The 11,393-nt window shown below is 44.3% G+C and overlaps 1 protein-coding gene across 2 annotated transcripts; it reads left to right on the top strand.

Annotated features, from left to right (window-relative positions):
- Positions 1 to 835: 835 nt before the first annotated feature.
- On the top strand, positions 836 to 9,589 carry hrob (homologous recombination factor with OB-fold). 2 transcript variants are annotated; one of them, XM_076085746.1, is made up of 10 exons: positions 836 to 1,253; positions 1,496 to 1,585; positions 1,690 to 2,634; positions 2,711 to 2,794; positions 3,527 to 3,661; positions 4,471 to 4,579; positions 5,579 to 5,664; positions 5,776 to 5,898; positions 6,036 to 6,261; positions 7,443 to 9,589. In XM_076085746.1, the coding sequence occupies exons 1-10, from the start codon at positions 1,236 to 1,238 to the stop codon at positions 7,496 to 7,498; spliced, it is 1,872 nt and encodes a 623-aa protein (XP_075941861.1). In that variant the 5' UTR covers positions 836 to 1,235; the 3' UTR covers positions 7,499 to 9,589. The 2 variants fall into 2 exon arrangements, with proteins under 2 accessions (XP_075941861.1, XP_075941862.1); XM_076085747.1 differs by having other exon boundaries at positions 839 to 1,253; positions 1,496 to 1,546; positions 7,443 to 9,588.
- Positions 9,590 to 11,393: the final 1,804 nt, after the last annotated feature.

Here is an 11,393-nt window from a genome sequence, read left to right as displayed (position 1 = left end):
TAATTTAATAATAATAACCAGTTATTGTTAATGTTGATGTTAAATATCACAATTCAAAATCAGACGTCCCTCTGTGGACGCGGTCACACGCTTGTTACTTAAACAACTCCAGCACTAGTTATTAATAGATCAGAATGCAAGCTGATACTTGCATTACCCCACATAGCCACCAGATGGCAGCATTGATCCGATATGTATGTCCACTATAAACAGTCATCTCACCAAAGAACCAAGAAATGTCAAGATAAGTATCAACCTTCTGAATGTGTCCCAGGTCTTTTCCTGTTGCAGTGCAAGTTGCAGTGAATTAAGTCAGCTAACAGGAATTAAATACTTGTTGCCTAGCAATGCAAAGACCATTGTCTGTTGCAATGTTTGGTTTCCAACTTTTTCTCATGCATGTGTGATACTGTAATGTAACAATGTCCTAATGTACAGCATACATGTGGAAAGCCATTCCTGATAAGACCTCAGCGCTATTAACAGCTTCCATCTGATTTAATGGTCACAATGAGAAAAAAAGGCATTGTGAGAGCATTCTTAATGTAATGTAATGTATTTCCTGTTGAAATTCAAAATATGGACACGCAGTGATGGGATCTTCATATGAAAACACTAATAGCTTATTTATGTTTGGAAAATGATATACCCTTTAACATTACTGGTACATCATTTTAGAAAAATCAGTCCTTTTGAATGTAAATCTGATGGGATTTTGATAAAATATATATATATATATATACAACACACAACATTAATTACACATACAAGTTAGTTAGTTCTGAAAAGGTGAGTTTTGATTTGAATATGGACAGATTGGTGATCTATAGTGAGTCAATTGTAATTGAAGTTTTGATTTTGGTTTGTGTTGCTTTTCACCAGTCGATTATTCATAATGCTCCAACAGTGGCTCACTGTTTGTCTTCCCTCTCATGTTTCATTATTTTCCAACTTTAGCATATATCTGTAATATTTTAGCCCCTCCTCTGAGTTACAAAAAGCAAAAACAACAACAACACTTGTAATGCGGGGTAAAAGGGGAGGGAGTCATCTCGCTTTGCTTCAACACTCTTTGTAAAAACATATCCGACGTCATCACGTTGTGTTTGAACGTGGCGGCGCGCTCCCGAGGAGCTGAACGTTTTCAACTCGCTCGCTGCTGCCTAGTAGCGTTTGTTTGTAAAGTTGAAGACGTGGGAACAAAACAACAAGTTATGTTGACACGCAGTCATTGAATGGCGTTCAGTGTCTCGGTAAGTTTGGTGTGCGGACCGATCAAATAACGGCTTTCATCGCGATATCTCATGACTGCGATGGTGAACTCAAAACTATTTGAGCTAACTCTGCTAACAAGATGCTTATTAATGCACACAGGTAACATATTACCTCATGACGTGTTCATTAGGGTTTCATCTGGTGAATAGCACCTGGGATGTTTATTGCTGCACGTGCTGGTCAAGCCCTTTCATCGTGTGTGTCGTTACCTCTGTTACAGACCTGCAAATTAAGTGGCCTGTTCAGCATTGGCGAGGACTTTGATGATGAGGTGAATCCCAGCAGAGAACACACCTGGTTTTACTTAACTGTCAGTGCGGACTGATCACATTCAGTAACAGAAGGATCCTCCTTCTGCTCCCCCTCTCTCACACTGTCAATGTGTGTGTGTGTGTGTGTGTGTGTTTCTCCCAGGACCTGCTGGGGACAGACTGGGCTGTCCGCTCATCGTCTGGACCAGCCGATGTGGCAGCTGCCGTGTCATCCCGCTCGCTGCGGGCTTCCTCTGTTTCTCTCAGAGAGCCGGGGAAAAACTGCCTTCAGCTCACGGGAGAGAAATCTGCAGCCCTGTGTAATGGCACCGCATCAAAGAGCAGCACGCACACTGCTGCTGGACAAACCGGCCTGGGTCTGAGACAGCCCTCCTCCTCCTCTGCTCAGCCCCTTCCTCCCACACTGAATAACTCTCAGCCTAATTTGGCTTCACGACAGAGTCACGCGGAGGGTCCGCCGACGCCCTGTGTGGCTCAGGACGATTTTGACGACTGGGATGTTGACCTGGCAGACCTGGACGAGTGCGACCGCCAGATGGGACGGCCTCCTGCTCCAGTCCCACCTGCTCCTGCGGTCGATCCGGCATCTTCATCCAAAATGCTGCGACCCCCGACCTGTGGAGGGATTCAGACCCACCCTAACCGGTCCCTGAGAGACTTCAGCACCGCACGCCAGGCTTCTGGCTCATTTAGTCGTGACCTACCTCCTCGGATCTCCTCCGCTCCTCTTCTGCGATCTCCGAGTCCCCGCCCTGCTCTCCTCTCAGCCCCTCCACAGAGTCCCAGTGTTTTCCCCGGCCTCACTACGTCTTCTCCGGCCCCCAGCCCCATTTCCAGGACACTAAACAGGCCCCAGAGGCCGTGGGCCACTCCGGGACCCTCCCCTCAGGTCCTCTTTGCGACGGTCTCCTCACCAGCGCCCTCTTCCTCCTCCGCTCTGAGCCCTCATCCCCTTCACACAACGCTCCTCACCAACCGCCTGGTCCAGTTGGTGTCGGCCTCCAATAAGCTCCCTCAGAAGAGGCCTCGGTCTGAGCCTCACCGGTCCAGACGCTTCCCCGGCCCCGCCGGATTCCTGCCCCAGCAGGTGAGTCTCATCCAGCGGTTATGCGTTTGTTTTTTCCACCATGGTGCCGTGTAATAACTGAATTCTTCTCTCTCAGCCGCAGGGTCAGAACCTGGACGACATCGTGGTCTCTGTCCCTCAGACTCCTGCTCACGGGGTTGTGGCGCGGTCGCCAAGCCAGGTAATAAAAGAGCGATTGAGTATTTTCATGATCGTTCTATGATTTGTTTGTATAAAATATCTCCCAAAGCTCCAGTTGACGTATTCGGATGTGTAGTTTTGTCAGATCAACAGCCCATTATTAGGTTTACCCTAATAAAGATGTCTATAGAATCAGCCAATAAAGCTGATTCTGATTCTATAGACATTTGAAAGTTATTTTAACGTTTTTATAATCAATGGGAGTAAATGCCCATTAAGAACAGAGGACGTTCGGCCCTCTCCTCTGCGCTCTCACCCAGTGCATGCTGGGATAGCCTCCACCTCCACAGGATCAGTTAACATAGAAACTAGGTGGACGTGCGTTCACAAAATGTTTGTGCAACAGAGGAGCAATAACTGAAAAGAACATCATTGTTTCCGACGTGAGAATAAACGTTTTACTATTCAGCAATAACATGCTTCCATACGTATGACATGAATAGGAGTTGGGTTTACGTTTTCCTAAACTTCCCAGGATGCATTTTGTCTCAATATGGATGTCGTACCTTCAAAACCAGACACTGAAGAGTTTCATGCTGCAGTGTGAAATTCATTTTCACACAATCTGATTGCAGTGGAGCCACACGGGGACCATGTGAGAGAATACAATGATGCATAGAAAACACATGAACTTGAGATTTTCAAGCCAGGTGTGCTCAGTAACTACGTTTTCTGCGAGCGTATATAAACCCTTTTGACTCGATTTTAAAAGGGCTCCAGCTCACAGACTGAAGAAGACGAGTTCAGCGGCGGCGGCTGGGCCGCGATGAAGGCCGAGATGGGATTGGATGAGAGGAACCCGTCGTGCTTCCTGCACTCTTACAGCGTCGTCATGGTGCTCCGAAAGGTGATCTTTAGGGCAAGCCGTCGCTTGAATATTTATCCTCCATAATAACAAGACAGTGTGTCGCTGCTGGAGGTCTATTGGCATAATCAGGACAAATGGAGGAGCTGTAGCGGAGGTGTTTTTGTAATTATAAACAGCAAGATCACCATCAATCACTCTAATGGAGACTGTTTATTCTGCTCCCGCCGTGCGTCGAACTTCGGAGGAATAACTCTCCAGCACTTAAACATGGCGTTTCCTGTCGTGGCTGTTGACACGTTTACAATAACATGTTACGTCTAATGCAGCGGAGAGAGTGGATGATCCCCACGGCGAATGAAAGGATAATAAATATCCATCAGATTAATATTCTTATATTATGTTCACACATCTGTAGCTTTCATTTCAGACTGAGGGCAGTGATAGTTTGTCTTAAACGCGTCTTAAACCCAAATAAAGAATCTCCAGTGGTGTGCATCGCTGCGTCTCTCTCAAAGTGTTGAGATTTGAGCATTATTTCAAGTTTGACAAATTATATTTATATACTCCCAGAGCCCACGGCTGATGTTTTGGAAATGCTTGTTTTATTTGAGCAAAATCCTCTAAATAATCTAGAAAAATTACTGGAAAGATAAATCGATTCTAAGAAATAAATCTGTTAATCAACAGCTGTAATGATGTTCACACGGCACACAGTGATATGGGTGGAAATGGATGCAAGCTTACCCGAGCTCGTCTAAAATAACCCTTTGGTGAACATACTGGAGTTATATAAATATGTAATAAAATAACTGTTATTTGACACGCTGTCTGTTCCCCATCATTTGTAGGCTGCACTGAAACGGCTGGCGAGAAACAAAGTGCCCAACATGGCCGTGCTCCTGAAGAGCATCATCCACACGCACGGCGACGCCAAGGCTGTGTTTAAAGACCCGACAGGTAAGTGGACACGCACACGACATGCATCACATTCCTTCTCCTCCGTCTTGAGCCTTCGCCCCTTCTTTCGTCTGATCCTCTTAAAGCCGAGCCGGGTTGCCATGTCCCCCAGAGAGCAGCGTCGCAAGACGTGATGATTGTTAACACTCTGGGAATGGATGTTGTACTCAACACGGGACTTAAGTGCTGATTAGTGATTCAATTGTGGTAGATTGGCATCAGCGGTGGATGGGTGTTAAGTGCTTGTGACACCACGAGGGAGCGTTCTGTCAGTAATGGGAATCCCACCTGCTGAAAGGTTCGTCTCCAGCGGGCAGTGTGACTGTATCCGCTTCACACTCGTCTTAAAGATGAGCCCATCTATCTATCGGCAGCTAAATGATAAGAATACATTACTGTGCTGTATTCTATTACTGTAGTTTCAATACTTTTGGGGGTTTCAAAAAGCAATTTCGAGGTGTCGCTTTTTGACAGTTGTGGACGTTTTTCACTCTTTGTTGATGTTTTTTTTACAGTAAAAGATATATATATAGTAAATTAAAGTCCCATTTAGAGTCAGATAGACCAGTAGCAGGGTATGTTTTAGGGTGGGGCTACATTGTGATTGACAGAGTCTTTTCCAGCGTGAGGTTGTTCTTAGCTCCGCCCTCTCGTGCCACTTCTGGTTAGAAGATGGCGACGCCCAAAATGTCATCCACAAACCAATGGGTGACGTCACTGTGACAACATCCACTTCTTCTATACAGTCTATGGTTACTCTCTTAAGACTAGAATTAAAGGTGTTAATTTTCTTAAATATAGCATGTCTTAGATCATATTTAGTTTTGGAGATTTAACAGATGTTTATTTTAATGCTGTTTTATGTTTCTCCCCCATTAACCTACATTATGAGCGATGTACAGTGTAGAGTACCTCAGGGTTTCTTGGACCTGCAAGCACTCATTGTTCTTAAATGATTTAATTTCTCTCATTGTTCTGTTTTATATTTTTGGACTGAAGGGGAGATTCAGGGGACGGTGCATCGACGCCTCCTCGAGGACCGAGAGGAGGAGCTGAAGGTTGGAGCTGTGCTCCTGCTCAAACAAGTGAGACTCATCGCTTCCATTTCATTCAACGTTAATGACGGTAACTGCAGTGTAGTATTTGAGCTTAACCCTCGTGGTTACACATCTATTTCTGGCTCTCTCTGTGGACAGGTGGGTGTGTTCTCCCCCTCCCATCGTAACCATTACCTGAACGTGACACCCAACAACCTGCTGAGGATCTACGCCCCCGATGGAGTCGCTCTGTCCTCCACTCAGCTCCCCCCGCTCATCCTGGTGAGCGCCGCGGCCGTCCGCTGGAAACAAGCGTAGCACAGTCCAACAAATATGAGAATCTGTCATCCAGAATAATCTCTCAAGCTGCCAGCTGTCTCTTCAAAGCATTTTATTTTTTTCGTTCTTTTTCTATCCAGGAGCCGATGTCCCAGGCTGGTCCCTCCCCCGCCGGCCTCCAGGGGACCGTGTCTCGGATGCAGCTGGTGTTTGACGAGGAGGAGGACGACGAGGGACAAGAGGCGGGGAAATGCTCAGAGGGAGGCGAAGACCCGAAAGCCCCAAGAGACACTAGAGCCGGCTCCAGCAGAGGCCCCCGAGAGCCTGCGGGGAACCCTGCACCACAGGACTCGGGCTGGGATGCAGGTTGGGGCCTCTAATATGTAATAACACTTGTGATGAGAGAGCGAGATCAATTCTAGTCACAGCCTGAGGTCGCCAAGTAGCAGACTCCAGTCAAGTTCTGCTGAATAAAAACAGCCACACCGTCTGGTAGCGCTTTGAGACATTTGACCTGCTGACCCAAAGCCAACCTAACTGTAGCAGAACAAAGAAGGTACTGATTGCTTTTTGTTCCTTTTTATTATTCAGTCGGTAAAACGTAAAAAATAAGAAAGACGATTGTTGAGAAAACCAAGTCAGCAAAGCCTGCGTTTGTATTTTAAAATGACATGATTAGTCTGATCATCTAATAATTATACGACACATGGAGATGAGTCAGCATGTGAAATGGCTCCAGAGACCTTCATATCTTTCCGTCAGTCAAAGTCTTGTCCAGAGTTAAATATTCCAGCCACTTTTACTGAATAGACGATCAACTTCCCCAGAGGATGAATCCTAATGACGTAGATCCATCAACAGAGCAGTGTGAATGCACAAATGAGAGGCAGAGGGCTTTATAAAAACAGAGGGTATAGTAAGGTAGCCACCCTCGGGTCACATTCTACGGACCATTGCTGCCTTTTGGGGCAGAAAGAACAAGTATAGACTAAGAAATGTGTGTTTTTTTTCAATTGAGCTGATTAGATTTCTGAACAAGCGACTGATGGTTTGAACACTACTCCTCACAAAACATCTTGGTGTTTATGTCCCGTCTCTGTGCTCTCTGGATGGACAGCTGTTGTAGCTGTAACTCTGTTAAATCATGGGGCTTTCTACAGAGCTGACCGCTTGTATTAAGAGACTGATTCATTGTTCAGATAAACACACTGTACACTACCTTTCTGTTCTATACACAAGACGACATTCAACTGTCAACTAACAGCCTAATGGTTAACGCTCATGGGTCCTTTCTAGCCGGGTAGCTCTCTTCCCTTAAAACATGTCTATCCCTGTACCGCCTGCTGTCCAGTGACAGGGGAAAATACCCCAAACAGTCTTTTACAAAGCTGTTAGATTACATATTTACATGAGAACTTTACTTTTCAACGTTTATCCCATAGACGGGTGAAGATTTCTCAGTTTCCTGTCAGTTGAATTGGAGTGAATTAGATGTGAATTAAACATTATCTCATGTTCCTACTTACTGAAGTCTGTCTGTTGTGCAGATGATGACCTGGATGAACTGCTGGGAGAGTTACCCGAGGACGCGTACAGCCTTTGATGTTCCACCAGCAAACCCTCCACTGACTGAGTTTATGTAACTGATCAACAGTGAAGCTGTTTCGCTTCCCTGACATCACCTCTTTAAAATCACAATCGTCTGAACCACTGAAGAACTTGTGAAAATGTCGTCCTCGACTGTGTGCGATGCCCGGTTCATAAACGCCACAGAGAAGTCGTCTCCAGTTAATTTGCTGTTACTGTGTCATTTCTGTGCATCGCCGATGATCGATGTGTTCTAAGAAGCAGACCCTCGAAGTCAACGCGTGCTCATTAATTCATTACAAAAGCTCTGTTTGATTTCACCTTCACAAAGAATATAATTAGTCTGCAGTTTTGTGTATCAGGGATGCAGCCCCCCCCCCCCCCCCCCTCACTTTACGTTCGTTGTTATCCGTTGTTGCACTTTACTTCAGCAACCTTGAAATAAACAACTAATCTGCGCAGCATTGATTTGCTAATCATGTGAAATGAAAGCGAGGTGCAGGCTTCTTTGTTGGTTTTCGTCCTTGCCCTCCATTTTCAGTGGTGTCTGTTTGTCCGAGCCTCAGAGTGGAGTAGATGCACTGTGACCCGGCTTGTTTGCCATGCATTAGGAGGTGTCTCTGAGGGTTGTTTTTATGGGGGGGGGGGGGGGGCGGAAAGGATTGCAGGGAGGTATTCTCAGGCTCTCATGTGGTTTGCTTGACCAAAAAAAAAAATCTAGCCCAGTCTGCAGAGAGCCAGATCATCAGGGTGGAGTCGTACTGTGACTAACAGGCTCTTTTATGGAGGCTTTCCCAACAGCACCCAGAACCCCCCCCCCCCCCTCCCTTCATCCTGCCTCACTGTAAAAGATACAGGTTAATGCCTGGTTTATGTTGAAAAGAGAGGGAGGAGTACAGTTTACAGTACAGTCTCTAAGTGTTTAGTTATTTTTGCACATTTAAGCTTACATTATAGCCTTCTGTATCATGACTTTCAGCTCAAATATGATGGTGTTTACATCCATATGGGCTGAACTGTGTTGGAATCACAGCCTTGTCATTGTCCCACTGCTTTAGCAGCCAGGTAAACCTTATCTAAGGGCATTGTAACCAGTCCACCGCCATTAACTCAATATGGGTTTGAACTCCCTGTATTTCTCACTCCCCTAGCAGTGGTGTCTTCCTTTGAGGTGCTCAAACCACCGGGAAGTTACATTAAAACAATTCAGCAGCAGCGTGTCTTTCCAAAAGAGACGGGATCCAGGTTACTGTGGATGATCCACGCCTCCCACTGTCAACAGTTTTCAGTGAAGCTACTTTATACTGCAGTGTGTTGAGTGCGTTATCTAGAGTAACCAGGGCACTGTTTATCAAAAGATCATTTTAAAAACGTACGTTACTATATTGTTTCGAGCGGCACAAACCTGCATTGTATTGGATAAAATGTCTGCATCGAGGTTTGCTTGTTTTTGTCGTTTGGGCAGACCAATTTGTTTTGGTGTTTACGTCTGTAGGAGGTGAACACGACCTCATTTGTTCGTATTGATTTGAACTCCCTTAAATGTAAACTGAAAATCAGACCTGTAACCTCACAGCCACGGATTGATTTCAGTGTACTGCAGTACACGGAGCAAAACTGTGTCACTGTCTAAGTACTTAAAGACTGCACTGTGCACAGGATAGATCACAGGGGGGTCCCAAATACATCTGAGCACTTTATTGACTTGTGAACCCTGAAAACAAAGCTGTGTCTACTTCTGTAGAGGCCAAGACGAAAGGTATCCAGGAATCCACAAGATTTAAGATTGGATGAAATTCATCTGCAGCAAATAAACATAATGAAAAAACAATAAAAATATGTTTTTCTGCTTCCCTATTCCCTCTAAACTCCTCACAACCAGTGCACTAGATAACTAAAGGGACGATGATGAAAAGTAATGTTACACAAAATTATCTTCATTTTTTTTCTAAATTGTCTTTAATCTTTTTTTATTTAATGAGGAATGCTGATGCTGTCTCCCCTCAGGCCTCTGCAACTACTTCAAATGAAACAATCACAGACAGAGAAATGACTCTTTCATGAAACTGCTCTCATTCTGACCATTAGATTACAGAGACAACAAAATGCAGTTTAGCATCTAACCAGAAGTGCAAAAGTATTAGTATATGTATGTGTATATGTTGTCTACGTCACATTAGTGTTGATGCCAGCAGCAGGGTAGCATTAGCATCTAGCGCCCTCGGCAGTTCAGTTCCGTGGACATCATTAGTCAAGTTCAAGAGACCTGATGATAAAACTCTTAATTGGAAGGAAACTTAATCTGACCAGAACAAGGCTCTTTGAAACTATCTGTCTTAGTGTGTGTGTGTGTGTGTGTGTGTGTGTGCAGAGGTTGCTCCTTCCTTTATCTGCACATCAACCAATTAAGACCTTCACAAATGGGGAGGTGGTCGATTCCAGCAAGTCCGCAGCTACTGCTCGCACACGTCTGGAATAATTTGCCCTTCGACTTCAATCGGCTCTCGCCAGAGGTAACAATCAACTGGGCCCAGTCTCGCCAACTCTGGTAGCTGCTTACGCATCCAAATTATCTCTCTTGTAAGGGCTTATTCTTTTTCATAATCCATTAAGATGGCCCGAAAGGGTAATTACTCTTTCCGTCTTGCCATGCATAGTATAAGAAGTTCCCACTGACCCCCAAAAAATGTAAGATTTAAAAACAAAAGTCTTATCTGGTTTAGAGTCCTAAGAGGAAAGATAGCTTTCTCATCTCTGATGTAAAGTGTTAACTCTCTGAGATTTGGATAAAGACCCCTGAAATATCCAACAACAGTCTTTTCAGCTGCTAGTGTTTTGTGGTTCTTCACTCACGATGGGGGGGGGAAATGACGAACTAACCTATAAGAATCAAACATGCTTTTAGTTTGTTACAATAGAAGCTATGAAATACAGGCAACACGGCCCATTCATAAAAACTGGCACTAACAAACATGGAATGTTATTTACGCTAATAACAATTGGACCAATAACAGGTGTAGTGTAATGTAGCCTTATATCGTTCTGGCAAATAGGTGTTGGATAAAAAAAAAACCTGGTAAATTGATAAAGTATAGGAGAAATATTGGTTCACAAAACAATCTCACCTCAGGGTCAATTCTATTCTGGAGCTTTAGATCATTTCACCTGATCTTCATCAGCAGATGGAATTTGCTCAGTTGTCATTGAATCTTATGTGTTCAAATGAGTTTTGAGGTTCAACGGTTGACAAAACTACTCAACTTAAAGGTCGGATTACTTGCTCTGGAACTTTTTGATCATAATTAATTCATGTTTAGAAAGTTAAAGAATTCACATTACATTTTTTAAGCCAAAGTGGACAAGTAAGTCAAAGCTAAAGTGGTCAGAAGAATTTCAATTCATTAAACATCTAAAACAGCTACAATCCTCCGATAAAGGACATGTGATATGATTGAAAGCTCCAGAACAGCTATTAAATTAACCTTGAAGTGAGGCTGGTTTGTCAACTGCGGCCATTGCAGTTTGCTTAATGCATTCTATTCTGTAGGTATAATATACTGTGCATGTATTTACGCAGGCTGCAGTGTACAAAGCCTACTTCAGATGGGTGACTCATTAAAGGAAAATCACTGATGAGTGGAGAAACAAAGCCGACACGGATGCCTCTCCTCACAGGGCAGGATGGGTCATTGAAACGGTTTGATGGATATTAAAATGATGTGAATAATTTGCTTTGGCCTTCACAGTGACCAGATATCAACACAACTTCACATGGATGGGAGATTTCCCAGCAACGTGTTGGACGTTATCATCAAACCAGGAATATTTGATGCAAGAGTTCAACAGAATGGGATCTATGCCAAGATTGTGACTCTGGCAGTGTATTGTAGGCTTATTAAGAAACTCTTGGG

This window comes from Anarhichas minor, unplaced genomic scaffold, assembly GCF_050575085.1.
Source record: "Anarhichas minor isolate MPS153535 unplaced genomic scaffold, ASM5057508v1 ptg000007l, whole genome shotgun sequence".
In the NCBI taxonomy this organism is placed as follows: domain Eukaryota; kingdom Metazoa; phylum Chordata; class Actinopteri; order Perciformes; family Anarhichadidae; genus Anarhichas; species Anarhichas minor.
This window is presented reverse-complemented; position numbering and strand designations above follow the sequence as displayed.

Excerpts from the sequence above, each read along its gene's own strand:
- hrob (XM_076085746.1), top strand. Across the intron at positions 2,795-3,526 it reads TGGCGCGGTCGCCAAGCCAG|GGCTCCAGCTCACAGACTGA; the intron begins GTAATAAAAGAG and ends CGATTTTAAAAG. Across the intron at positions 4,580-5,578 it reads TGTGTTTAAAGACCCGACAG|GGGAGATTCAGGGGACGGTG; the intron begins GTAAGTGGACAC and ends TTTGGACTGAAG.